We start from the raw sequence: 14,528 nt of genomic DNA, 5'->3' as shown, positions 1-14,528 counted from the left end.
AATGAAATGGGACAAAGAGGCAAAAAGGGCCGGGCTGGGCAGCCTGTGGATAGAAGCAGGAAATGAGAGAGCACCCAAATGTCCCTATGTTTAAATTTTGACAGAACAAGATTTGGGCCCCATCAGTGAAACTGGGTGACCATTTTTTAAAAATATGTTGTTGTTGCCCTAGCTGGCTTGGCTCAGTGGATAGAGCATCAGCCTGCGGACTGAAGGGTCCCGGGTTCGAGTCCAGTCAAGGGCACATGCCCAGGTTGCAGGCTCAATCTCCAGTGGGGGTGTGCAGGAGGCAGCTGATCAGTGATTCTCATCATTGATGTTTCTATCTCTCTCTCCCTCTTCCTTCCTCTCTGAAATCAATAAAAATATATATTTTAAAAATATGTTGTTATTGATTTTTAGAGAGATAAGAAGGCGTAGGGAATAGAGAGATAGAAACATCCATGAGAGAGAAGCATGGACTGGCCGCCTCCTACACATCCCCTACTGGGGATGGAGCCCACAACCAGGGCATATGCCCTGACTGGAATTGAACCAGAGACCGCTTGCTTCATGGGTGGACACTCAACCACTGAAACACACCAGCCGGGCTGAGTGACTATTTTTATACACAATTGGGCAAAGTCATTGTTAATGGTGGCAATCATAACCATAGTAATTTTTTGTATTTGTACAGCATTTAACTGTGTACATCGTTTCTTTTGATAAGTTATGGCTTACTGTGCTCCATAAAACCTTCCAAACGAATGACTTTGGGCTCTGAGCATGTGAGTGAACTCTTCAGTTGCTATGCATTCCTCCAACTATATTATGTGGTTTTATATCACAGTATAGATGCTTAAGGGCAAGGAGAGAGTTGTAGTGCCTTCTCACAGAAGCGAGAATGGTTCTTTGCCTACCTTCTCTGATTATTGGAGAGCAGATTCACATCTCAGACTTCGAAAATACTATAGAAAGCTTTCTCCTCCCATTCCTCACATTAAACCACCTGCATTTTTGCCTTCCCAAGGTCCCTGTGTGCATCAGTTACATTCCCTTTGCCACCACCCACTTTATTCTAGATGCCGCCATGCTCATACTATTGCAGAAGCCTCGTGGGTAATTCCTCCAGGTTTAGCCGCATTCTTTTCAGATCCATCTCTATACCCCTTCTAAATTAATCATTCCGCTTTGTCATTCCCCTACCCCGGGGGTCAGCACACTATAGCCCCTAGACCACATCATGCCCTCCGCCTGTTTGTATCAATAAAGTTTTATTGGAACGCAGCCTGGCCCCTTTGTTTACATGTGCTGTGTGGCTGCCTCCATGCTGGAATCATAGCTGTGCAGTTGACAGAGATCGTATAACCCTGAAAGCCTAAACTACTGTTTCTTACCTTGCCCTTTACAAAAGAGGTGTGTCAACCCCGGCCCTAAACTAAACCATCTGCGGGTTCTCAGTCCCTGAAAATGTGTGGCCTGCAGGCTCAATTTGGGCCCAGACTCTTTCAGATTCTGAATTTAAGAGTCTTTAGAAGGACATGACTCTGTAGTCCTCAGGCCACAGCAGCCCACTAGTCTATCACTTTACACCCAGAGGCTTCATGCCTTTCTGTCATCTCTCTGGCCTCAGACATTTGAGTGGGCAACCTCTGGCTTATAAAGTCCAAACTCATCACTGTCCTTTAAGACCCCCCACAGTTTGACCCCAAGTTCGACCTACTTTGCTAAACATATCCTTTCTCCGTGAATTTTCCAGGTCAGCATCTCTGGTTCACAAATTCCATTCCATAAAGCATGTGATGAGGGTAGTAAAAGGAACTCTCATATACGGAGCACTTCTGTGGGTCAGGCCATGGCTAAGCACTTGGCAATTACAGTGTCTTTTAATCCTTACAATGCAAGACCCCCGTGATGTAAAACTACTACTTTACTCATATTAAAAATACAAGAATTGAAGCTCAGAGAGGATAAGTAACTTAAAGCCAGACATGGGCGGCAGGGCCAAGATTTGAACTCAAGTCTGTGGGATGCCCAAGCCTCTGCTTTTAGGCTGCCGTCCCCTACAAGGACACACATCCCCAGATTCCATCCGGCCTGCAAGGTCTGCTTCAGCCCTGAATCCTCAGACAGCTGCCCTGGGGACCCCGCCTGTGGGAACCTGCCCTTCATTGAAGCCCCACAGCTCTGACTACCTCCATGTTGCCTGTGGCAGGTGCTCAGTGAAGATCTATTGCCAGAGTGGTTGTTCCATCAGCTGACATAAAGAAAGAAGACAAAAAAGGCTCTAGTTAGGCTACCTGTTTTCCCCTTCCATACCCCACTCTTTATTCTAAACCTTAATATTGTGCAAGTCCCACTTAAATAATGCTGTTTCTTAAGTGTGCAAAGGGGTGCCATCTGGTCCAATCAAAAGGAAAGAATACAAAGAGAACAGGAAGTTTTTCTCCGCCCTGGCTGCGTAGCTCAGGTGGTTCGAGCATCATCACAATGTGTCAAGGTGTGCATTCAATCTCCAGTCAGGGCACGTACAAGAATAAACCTGTGAATGCATACATAAGTGGGACAGCAAATCTCTCTCCCCCCCTCTCCTTCTCCCTTCCTTTCTCTCTCTCAAATAAATCAATAAAAATAAAAAATAAAAACATCTTTTTCTTCCAAGAGGGAACACCAGTTGATGAGGTTCCCTTATGGCTTCTGTCCAGAAGTAAAAAAAAAGGCCAGCCTATTGTGGGTATGTTGGGTCTCACAGCACCCTCTAGCCTCCTTTCCTGCTCACCCCATGTATTGTGTTGAAACATGTTAGTGTCCATAACAAAGCAGACAAGTGGGAACTAGAGGTGATAAATCGCTCCTCTTAGTTAAGTGCACATCTTCAGCGTTTTGCAGACCAGTGGCAGGGGATGGAGAAAGAAGAGAATGTGGTGAAAGGAGCAGAGGTCTTCTGAGTTTCTGTTTGTTTTTTTAATGACTATGACTTTTTTTTCTTCGTTCCTTGCCTTTCTCCCTCCTGGTTGTTTTAGGCGAAAGACTCAGGCAAACCCCAGCAAGTTTCTCACTCCTACGTCCGCGTGCGGGTCATTGAGGAAAGTATCCACAAGCCCACGGCCATCCCTCTGGAGATTTTCATTGTCACCATGGAGGACGACTTTCCGGGTGGAGTCATTGGGAAGATCCACGCCACTGACCAAGACATGTATGACGTGCTCACGTTTGCCCTGAAATCGGAGCAGAAAAGCTTGTTCAAAGTGAACAGTCATGATGGGAAAATCATCGCCCTGGGAGGCCTGGACAGTGGCAAGTACGTCCTGAACGTGTCGGTGAGTGACGGCCGCTTCCAGGTGCCCATCGATGTGATCGTGCACGTGGAGCAGCTGGTGCACGAGATGCTGCAGAACACCGTCACCATCCGCTTCGAGAACGTGTCCCCCGAGGACTTCGTGGGGCTGCACATGCACGGGTTCCGGCGCAGCCTGCGGAACGCGGTCCTCACCCAGAAGCAGGACAGCCTGCACATCATCAGCATCCAGCCCGTGGCAGGCACCGGCCAGCTGGACATGCTGTTTGCCGTGGAGATGCACAGCAGCGAGTTCTACAAGCCGGCCTACCTCATCCAGAAGCTGTCCAATGCCAGGAGGCACCTGGAGAACATCATGCGCATCTCGGCCATCCTGGAGAAGAACTGCTCAGGGCTGGACTGCCAGGAGCAGCACTGTGAGCAGGGCCTGTCGCTGGATTCCCACGCACTCATGACCTACAGCACGGCTCGCATCAGCTTTGTGTGTCCGCGTTTCTACCGGAACGTGCGCTGCACCTGTAACGGTGAGTTCGGCTTAGAGTCCCTCCCACCTCACCTCCTGAGATTTAATTAGACTAGGCTGCCATTCCTGGTAAGCACGCATTTGTTCATTCACTCACTCCACAGTACATTTACTGAGCATCTACTATGTGTCTCACAACCATGAGAGATTCTGGGGCTATGGCGGTAAAGACAGGTTCTCCTCCCATCGAACATATGGCTCATGAGCAGCCCAGACATACAAACAGGCCAGCTTGAGCACCTGCAGTCAGTATTGTTAGGGGAAGTGCAGTCCTTTGGGAGGACCCAATCCAGAGGTAAGGTTTTCTAAAGGGAGTATGTCTAGGGGCTGAGGTGAAGGGGGAGTAGGAATTAGGCGTGTGAAAACAGGTAAGGGAAGGAGAGCATTCCAGATGGAGGGTGCCTTGCATGAGGAAGGCTTAAGGGCAAGAGAGGAACCTATACTGAGGGGATTGAAAGAGATTTCCTGTCGCTGGAAGGAGCGGGGAGTGATGACGGGCTCGACTGGTGAGCAAGCCCCGGGGACCACACAGGGCTAGCCAGGATGAAGATTTTAGAAATGATCCCTGGGCAGTGGGAACTGTTGGCTGATTTGAAGTGAGGAAGTGACAGGATCAGCTCCGTCTTTCACAAAGAGCGTGCTGGCTGCAGAGGGGATGGATTAGGCTGGGCCAGGCCAGGGGCAGGGAAACAAGTTAGGGAGCCATTGGAGAGGGCACGTCAGCTAGATTTGCTTCAGTGAAAAACAGAGGCCAGATGTCCGGGAGCACAGTCAAGGGATGGATTCAGCCCTCGGGGCAGCAGAGATGGACTGCCTCGTGTTCGTTGATGTAACTAGAATCACTGAACCTTGACCTTTCCTGGTCAGAGGCTGTAACTGCACAGGGTCACATGCCCACGGCGGTCAGGAAGAAGCATTGCTCCCTCCCTCTTTTCCTCTCTCTGACATGTGGAGCCATAAATTCATTGCCCTCTTCTAGGAAAATTGCACCCAGTCCTTCTAGCCAGTGTGAACTTGGCCCTAGGGACCTTGGCCAGAAGAAAGGCCATTTGTGAAACATCCCCTTAGGTAATAGGGGACAGGCAGGGCTTTGGCCTCTTCCTGTGTAGAAAGTTTTTGGTTGCAGTTTGGAAAATAAGTTCATCAGAGGAAGACCACCAAGATCATAGCTCCCTCTGAGAGACAATTCCACAGCCTCCCAGCAGCCTCGACGAGTTCCAGCCTCTTTACTCTTCGGTTCCCAGTGAATTCTGTTTCTGTTTTCATGGGATAGATGCAGTGATGTCTGACCTGTTGAATATGCAAATTTGTTCCAGAAGAACTCAAAGCATGCACGCTAGGTGCAATGTCTTTCTGGCAGATGCCACCAACATGCAGGATTTATGAATGCCAGCTGTCCAGGTCTCACCTAGGTTCCTCTGTAGGCAAACTGATTGATGCCCCAGAGCTCTGCCAGGGCCTTGGTGAGACAATTCACAGCAGAGTTCCAAAGGCATTCACCACAGGATCGGGCAGACCCTTCGGGAGAAACTAAAACAGGTAATTAAGCCTTGTACTCTGAGAACTGGTTTCATTCAGCAAAAATCGGCGGAGGCAGCAGTCCCACCCACTGAAAATTCAGAGTAAATAAAAGGCGCAGTCCCTGCATCAGGAGCTGGCTGTTGTGAAGTCAACTTGCAAGTACCTGTTTGCAATGAAAATGTTGCAGTAAAACTTCGGCTAGGGAGTAGAAAGGACAGATTCCCTGTTGTGGCCACAGGAAAGCTTTCTGTGACGTTTGTACCTGAGAGATCACCTAGGTACTGGCCCTTGAGGGAGGGGTACGAGTTCATCAAGAAGAGACAGGGCAGACTTGGCAGGACTCCTTTAAAGGAGGGATTTAGAGAGTTGACTTTTATTGGGAGGGGCTTCCTCTGCATTTTGCATGAGACACTAATGTTTTCAATGCAGTAATTTTTGGGGTGGTGTCCTTGCACAGGATTCCTGTTCTCTGGTCCCCCCATTAACCTTTCTACTCCCCATAAATGCAAAATGTTGGAATGTTTTGTGATTCAGCCCACAGACATCCCCCGAGCAGCCTTGGTTGGAAAGCAGATATTTCCTTAATGGGAGCTCTGTGCAGATTCAGGTCTGCCCAGAGCCTCTTCTCACCTTCAAGTCATTCTTATAATCCTTTATCATAAAAGGCTAATATGCAAATCAACCGAACAGTGGAACGACTGGTCTGTATGACATGCACTGACCACCAGGGAGCAGGTGCTCAATGCAGGAGCTGCCTCCTGGTGATCAGTGCACTCATATGGAGGAGCGCCACTCAGCCAGAAGCCAGTCAGACATCCTCTGAGGACTCCTGGACTGTGAGAGGGTGCAGGCCAGGCTGAGGGACACCCCTCCTCGCCTCCCCCCTGCCCCCGAGTGCATGGATTTTGAATAAAATACTGGATTTTAATGCTAAAAGGACCCTAAAAGGTCACTTGTCTCAGCAGGTGATAAATGATCAGTTCTGCTTTGTAAATATGATGCCTCTGTGCCTTGCATAGGGCCATACAGCTGGTGAGAAGGGCATGCTGATTCAGTGAAGGTTCATTTGGGGCCCCTATTTTATTATCTGCATCTTAAGAACAGGGACTCTTCCATTTTTTTTAATATATTTTATTGATTTTTTTTTTACAGAGAGGAAGGGAGAGGGATAGAGAGTTAGAAACATCGATGAGAGAGAAACATTGATCAGCTGCCTCCTGCACACTCCCCACTGGGAATGTGCCCACAACCAAGGTACATGCCCTTGACTGGAATCGAACCCGGGACCCTTCAGTCCACAGGCCGACGCTCTATCCACTGAGCCAAACCAGTCAGGGTTCTTCTATTTTCTTATGTGAGTCATAACCCCAGTGCTGTGTGCTCTGTAGGAATACTCAGATAACCCCATTTTTCTCAGCAGACGAATGCCCAGACTCGCCATACCACCTCAGGATGGCAGTGGGTTTCTCAGCCTGCAGTGTGCACAGGGCTTACAAGCAATGCTCATGGCTGAGCCCCACACTCAGATATATCAGGAGGTTCTGGGTGGAGCCTAAGATCTATCTATGTAGCCTGGGTGATTCTAATGCTAGTCGTCAGATAATCAAACTTTGCGAGATCTCACAGCAAGATAAAGCAGAAAGAATTTCCCCCAGGTTCAGGGGCCAAGCTTTTAGTTATAATAGTAATAGCTCTCTTACTTCTTATAAAGCATCCTCTGAAATAAAATACAGTGAAGAACTATTAAGGAAAACATTATGCATTTTAGGCATCTCATTTATTGGAAAGGAGAGGTAATTAAATTCCATAAATGCCCCTGCAACAGACACACACACGCACACACACACACACACACACACACTAGTATTGGCTTGCTTACCCTGGAAAATTGGCAGATTCACTCAATGGACTTTCTAACCACGTGGTGGAATAATCAGGATGATGAGGGCTCTAAAGTAATATTTATACAGATTTGGCTTTAATATTTATCCCTCTCCTAACTTCTTTTTCTCATGCAAATGTTTTGTGTCTAATTAACTTCATTAGCATCTTGAACCAAAATGCCAAGTTCCTTTGAAAAATGAGAGCAAACTTGAATTTTAGTGCCAGATAGGTTCATTGAATTCCAGCCCCCATTCAGCATCATGTTTGAATGGAAGTTCAAGAGATATAAAGTTCTGATGTCATGAGATCGCCCCTGGTAAACTTCAGAAGTCCAATGAACATTGGCACTTCACTGAGTAAACCTGACACCAACTTAAGCGACGAGGGCATTGACAGATGCCCTTGAGCCCCCTCAGGGAAAGCAGGCAGACAGAGCATCAGGGGCAGTCTATGGAGCTGGGCTGATTGTCTATTTTGGAAAGTTTTCACTGATTTTTCAAAGGTCTGATACAGAAATATATCTAAAAGGAGACATTCCTTAGCTATGTCTCTACAAATCCCTCATCCCCAGCACCTGAGTCCCAAAATGTCAGGAGTGGTTTGGAGGCGTCCAGCTCCTCAGTGTCTGGGTATTCCCTCATATATTCAGCTCACACACAACTGCCCCAGAAGAGTTGTCTTTAATGAAACTTCACTTAGCCCTTAGCAAAATCTCCCGGAAAATATGGCTGAGCCAAGGAAACACCCTCACACGTGATTCTGTGCTTCTGGGAGAACCGCAAGGGACCGTTTCAAAGCCAAGAGACCTTGGGAGAAGGTGTTTTAAAATGTCACGCGGTCCAGGAATTAAGATGGAAGGTAAATGACTTCTGTGGCATTTGCCAAGACATGACAGCTTGACAGAGCACATGCATTCGAGGTGTTTACCATTTAGTTACTGGATTCTCAGTATATTGTTTACCATTAGTTATTGGATTCTCCGAGTAATGAGGCAGAAACATGCATCGAGAGGTTGAATCAGCTCGAAGTGGCAGCGATAATAATCACAGCTAGATACTGATGTGCTAGCTGAAGGCATTGACTTCATGGCGGGGGGCCGGAGGTGGGGGATGGCTGTGGGAATGCTGGGGAGATGAAGAGAGGAGAGTCATTAACTATGGTAGCGAGAATCTTCTAAAACCTCAAGAGGATTACCTTTCTCCTCCCTGCGGTTTCCAAAGCTCTGAAGCTGCTGTTGGAGTGAGTTGCATGTTGTTAACTCTGTGGAGAGTGACCTAAATTTCTGTCGGAGCCAAACTTCAGAAGGTGGAAAACCTTCTTTGGGAGAATGGCTACACTATGTGCACGTTTCTCCTCAGAGGGAGACCAGGAAAAGCACACCTCCAAGGCGGTGAAGGGGCTCCCACAGTGCACGTGGCCTGTGACACTGATTCATAAAAAGCTCCAGGCCTTATTATTTCGTGTCTCCCATGTACCTGGTATTTCTTTTTACCTGTCAATTTGCAAATGCTGGACTGGACCCAGAAAGGACCGTAAGGAAAAGATTGCACTTGAGTTCAGGTCTCTGCCATGTTGCTGAGGCAAGCCCGTGTCCCCAATTTGGGGACCTTGTCGTCATTTGTTTCTACTATAAGTGTTTGTTTGTTTTGCTTTGCAAGTTGCTTTCACGTGCATAGCCCATTTAATTGTTAAAACTCTATGAAGAATCATTATCCTCATTTTTCTGAGAAACAATTGAGACCCAGAGACATCACGGGACTTGTTCAGAGCCATGCACTCAATAAATTGAACAACTGAGTCAGGGCCAAAATCCAGGTCTGCTGCTTGTCAGCGCAGCACCGCTGTCGATTACACTACCCCGCCTTCCAGAGGGGCCCTGGGACGGGAACAGAGCTTTCTCTGCCTGCTTTATGTTCTGGCAGTTGCTAAAAATGTCTGCTCCTCCTGTCCTGCTCTGATGTACAGCAAAGGGCATCAGCTGGTTTGATAAAGTGGGACCCTTCTCCCTTCATGCTCATTCTGGCACCTAATGGATGGGTGCCTGGAGATGCCAAGCATGGAGGTCTGGAGCTCCCACCCCCAGGCTGTCCCGGATCACAGCACAAGTTTATTAAACCTGGATTATTTAATGATAGTTAATAAGATAACTTCCTCCCAGAAGCCAACAGGAACTGACACTGTTGTCTCTTCACTGGTCCTGGAAAGCTGATCAGGCACTTTCTACGGCCAGAGGGCGGGTCTGTGAGGCTCTTTACGACGGTAGGAAAAGGGGGTGACATACACATGGCTCTAAGAACAAGCTAACCGCTCAGCGTCATTAAAAGTATACTGGCTTTTATGTTGCTAGAGACTTTAAGCCTTTGCTCAGAAAGATGCTCATTAAACCCAGGAATCTGTCCCCAGGACCCAGACTTGAGCACATCTGAGGTTGAGGGACACAGGACATTGTTCAGGGTAGACATTCAAAGATCAGGTCTCTCTGACAATATATATTTCTTATCATGGTCCATAGAGAGAGAACTACAACACTGCATATGGGAACTATTTAGTTCTGGGAAACCTGTTTTTCAGTAACTAGAAGTATTTATCTACTCAGAATGGATTGCATATTTAAAATTGATTTGAGAGAGAAGGAGAGAGAGAGAGAGGAGGGAGAGAGAGAGAGAGAGAGAGAGAGAGACATTGATTCGTTGTTCCTCTCATTAATGCATTCATTAGTTGATTCTTGTATGTGCCCTGACTGGAATTGAACCTGAAACGTTGGCATATCCAGATGACACTCTAACCAACTGAGTTAGCTGCCCAGCCAGGGCTGAGACTGTATTTTATGCACATGCTCACATCTGCCCCCAGCTAAGAAGCTGTTGTATTTACACGGACCTCCAGATGCTAACCTGCCTTCGTACTTCCTTGAACCACAAGAGAGTGGACAGTGAGCAGAGCGAACAGACAGCTGCAGCTGGAGCCCCGCTGTTTATGGCTCCTCCCAGCTCAGCCAGCACTGGGGACGAGGCCCCGGATGAATTTTAAGCATCGGGAGTTGTCAGATTGCTTGCCAAGAACAGTCCCCATTACCTTAAAAAACCTATTGGAAAAAGAAAAAGAAAGAAAAATAACCTATCAGAGTCAATTGCTAGAATAAATAGAAGTGTACATTATTATATACCTAATATATCATTAATCTTAGAATACATGTATTATATTTGTATTAATATATTTTTACAGATCCTCCACCTAGAATTTTCATAATGGGGACTGTCTCTAACATAATTCATTAATTTACTGGATTTAATTATATGGGTTCTATGGTTATGACATTAGGAAAAAGGAAGAAAAGAAGCTGTGAATTTGAACTTCAGTTGTGGGTCTAAATGGCCTTGTGCTTTAACCAGCATAAGAGATATAAGTGAGCTGGGCCGGCGTAGCTCAGCGGTTGAGCATCGACCTATGAACCAGGAGGTTGAGGTTCAATTCCCAGTCGGGGCACATGCCCGAGTTTCAGGCTGGATCCCCAGTGTGGGTGTGCTGGAGACAGCCGATCAATGATTCTCTCTCATCACTAATGTTTCTATCTCTCTCTCTCCCTCTCCCTTTCTCTCTAGAACAGTGGTTCTCATCCTCTGGAAATTCTGTTTCTTTGTTACTAATTTGTGGCCCCAACCCGTAACAAAGAAACAGAATTTCCAGAGGATGAGGCCCAGAAATCAGGATTTTAAAAAGATTCCCAGGTGATTCTAATGTGCAGCCAGAGTTGAGAACCACTGCTCTAGAATCAACAGAAATATTTATTTATTTTTTCAAAAAAGAGAGATGAGTGATAAAATGAAAGGCCCTGTACTAATTACCAGGGCAGGACTGACAATCAAAGAAAAGGTCAAAACATGTGAATAAAAGAGAGAACTACTCGCCGAAACCGGTTTGGCTCAGTGGATAGAGCGTCGGCCTGCAGACTGAAGGGTCCCAGGTTCGATTCCGGTCAAGGGCATGTACCTGGGTTGCGGGCACATCCCCAGTAGGAGATGTGCAGGAGGCAGCTGATCGATGTTTCTCTCTCATCGATGTTTCTAACTCTATCTCTCTCCGTCTCTCTCCCTTCCTCTCTGTAAAAAATGAATAAAATATATTTTTTAAAAAAGAGAGAGAGAGAACTACTCAAATGCTATATTTATTCTGAAATACAGTGTTTAGTTTTTATTATATGCACTTATATCTCTTTTTTAATATATTTCTTTATTGATTTTAGAGAGAAAGAAAGTGAGAGAGAGATAGAAACATCAACGATGAGAGAGAATCATTGATTGGCTGCCTCCTGCACGCCCCCCACTGGGGATCAAGCCCGCAACCCGGGCATGTGCCCTTGGCCAGAATTGAACCCGGGACCCTTCAGTCTCCAGGCCGACGCTCCATCCACTGAGCCAAACCGGCCAGGGCAAATTCTTTTTTTAAGTTACCATAATTCTTATAGGAGAAAACAGCTTTTCTTTCATGGGTCTGAAATTATCTAGCCCCCTTGTCCCCTTGGAAACAGTGGCTTTTAAACTGGATTTTTGATAATGCAAAGTTTCTTAGCAATGCAGCCATTGTGTTAGAGCAGAAAAGGTTATGAAGATGTGTCTCGGAAATGAAGAAATATATAGAAAGGACGTCCTTAGGCTGTTTAAAATAGGACAAGGAAAGAGGTGTGTCCATGGAATGGGACGTAACAAATTTCTTCAATCCTAAATTCCTCTTTCTGTGTCTAATTGGAAGGAACTATGCAGGTAATCTAGAGTTACAACTATGTCATGTGATACATTTTTTTAATTGTGCACATTGCCGCCTCCATGTAGCAGAGGTTAGCATTGGGCTCCATTTGCATTTTATTAGCATACTAGAGGCCTGGTGCAAGACAGCTGTGCACTGGGGGAGGGGGGGGTCCTTCCGCCCAGTGTGTGCCCTCTCACAGTCTGGGACCCCTCAAGGGGTGTCTGCCAACCACCTTAGGCCCGATTCCCCCGGCAGTCTGACATCCCTCTTGCAGTCCAGGGCTCTCTCAGTCCAGGACCCTTCATTCCTTACTGCCAGCCTGCAATGGAGGTGGGAGAGGCTCCCGCCACCACCACTGTGCTCGCTAGCCATGAGCCCAGCTTCTGGCTGAGCAGTGCTCCCCCTGTGGAAGCACACTGACCACCAGGGGCAGCTCCTGCATGAGCATCTGCCCCCTGGTGGTCAGTGTGCATCATAGTGACTAGTCGTTCTGCTGTTTGGTCGATATGCATATTAGGCTTTTATTATATAGGATAATCACCCATCAACATCTAGGAGCAGCATGGAAGTGTGCAGGGCATCAGAAACTGAAAGGAAGCCACTCATGGAGACAGCAAAGGGTCAGCTGGTAGAGTTGTGAGCTTTCCATGAATAAACTTAAACACATGAGTGCAGTTAAGGACTAACTATGGTTGGTTCATTCCCACGAAACACAGTTCCTTGTTACTCAAAGGACCTCATCCTTCAATCCCGAGTGTAAAATGCTCCCTTTCTATAGGAGACTGACATTCTCCCAAGAATCACACTTTTCCTTCTCTGGTACTTCCATTGCACTCACATATCTCTATGAAAGCAGTTTCCTGGTTGTGTTGTAATCATGTGTTTGTGGGTTGTTATGTAGGAGAGGAAGAGACACAATCATTTCCTTTCATCTTTACACGTCCGGGCCTATCACCTCGTTAGCCCTGAAAAATTATTTGTTGAATGAATGCACCAAACGTTATGTAAAAACTGGTTATCAAAAGCCTCTTGAGACAGATCATAAGGTGGTTGAACAGCTTTTTGCAAATTCCATAAATATTGATATATCTGTGGCAGGAATAAAGATGTTTTTTGAATGAAAATAGGAAGATGTACTTTATGTCATTTTTAGGGTTCATTCTAAATTTTCAGTTAAAAATCCCTTCATCATCTAACACTGTGTAAGCTGGACCATTGCCAAGGAGTATCATTTTGATACGAAGCTGAGCTCTAAACCAGTGGAAAATAGGATTTATGAATTCTAAGTTTGCTGGCGCTACTTATTTTGCTCCTCTCATGGATTACAGTGTTTAAAATGTTTATAAGTAGTTAGCATTACATTTTTGCTTCCACTGCACTAGCCAGTTTGCTCAGTGGATAGAACATCAGCCTGCAGACTGAAGGATCCCGGGTTCAGTTCCGGTCAAGGACACAGACCTGGGTTGCAGGCTAGGTCTTCAGCCGTGGTCAGGGTGTATGCGGGAGGCAACCAATCAATGTGTTTGTCTCACATCGTTGTTTCACTCTCTCTGTCTATCCCCCTCCCTTGGACTCTCTAAAAATCAAAGGGAAAATATCTGGGGGTGAAGATTTAAAAACAAAACAAAAAAAAACTTTTTGCTTTCTTCCAGACAAAGAAATGACTGTATAATGGAATAATATGCTTAACGAGGAGGAAAGAGCTTGGATGGAGAGGAGTATGATAAAGGACCAGATCCTGCTGTTGCCCAGCCTGTTCTAGGTTCGCAGAGGCGCTCCTTTCGGCCTCTGCTAACCTAGTTGTGGCTTCTTTTGAATGTCTCCTTTTTTATAATCCCGTTACCACTTAAACTCTCCCGAGCTGGAAAGTGGCCTAATTGCATGTGAAGTAGCCAAGGCCTTTGAAAAGAGCGCTTCCTTCAGTGGACCCGTGTTTGCCATCGCTGCAGTTCTGAAAAGACTCACCTGGGCCCTGAGTTCTGCCTCAATCACTTAATCTGCTTTCCAGGATTTCCTCCGTGAGGGATTAACCTTTCATCTCACTGAGCTGTGAACATCAAACAAGTAGGAGGGAAGCCTTCCTGTGCCAGAGAGAATTCTGCTAGCTTTGAGAGCCAGAGCCAGTAGGGTGCGTTTACAGCTAATCAATACAATAGCATGCAGCAGGAGGGATTAGGAAATAACATTAGTTGTGCTTTTACAATTTAGCATTAGTCATGTAGTCATACTTTTCTTTAGAAAAGTCTATGTCTACTCCTAGTTTTCCAGGACAGGAGAGGAGTATAGAAGAAATCTAAACTCAAGTGATGCAGATAAATGGCCCCAGGTAAGCAGGAAACCCACTCCAAGAAAGACCACCAGAGCCCATGTGGTAAGATTTCTTTTCAGCTGAAGTTGGTCTAGTCACAACCTTAGCATATTTTAGCCTCAGCGGAGGAGTCCCATTTACTCTTTGTGCCCAACCTACTTGAGTGAGCTTTTGGCAGATCCAGGGACATGTGAAGGGCGCCCACACCACATGAAGCCCATCCCGGCGCTCCTGCTTCGGGCAGCCTGTGGAGTCCAGCTCCTGCCCAT

General features: G+C 46.4%; 1 protein-coding gene across 1 annotated transcript in view; it reads left to right on the top strand.

Annotated features, from left to right (window-relative positions):
• The window catches only part of FAT3 (FAT atypical cadherin 3), a 520,386-nt gene that overhangs the window by 470,420 nt on the left and 35,438 nt on the right, over positions 1 to 14,528 (top strand). Inside the window, exon 18 of the mRNA XM_015569255.1 lies at positions 3,003 to 3,801. Within this exon, the coding sequence (XP_015424741.1) occupies positions 3,003 to 3,801 (799 nt within the window). The remainder of the gene's footprint in view (positions 1 to 3,002; positions 3,802 to 14,528) is intronic.

Source organism: Myotis davidii, unplaced genomic scaffold (assembly GCF_000327345.1).
Source record: "Myotis davidii unplaced genomic scaffold, ASM32734v1 scaffold345, whole genome shotgun sequence".
NCBI lineage: Eukaryota > Metazoa > Chordata > Mammalia > Chiroptera > Vespertilionidae > Myotis > Myotis davidii.
The sequence above is the reverse complement of the archived record's forward strand: the minus strand, read 5'-3'. Positions and strand labels throughout refer to the sequence as shown.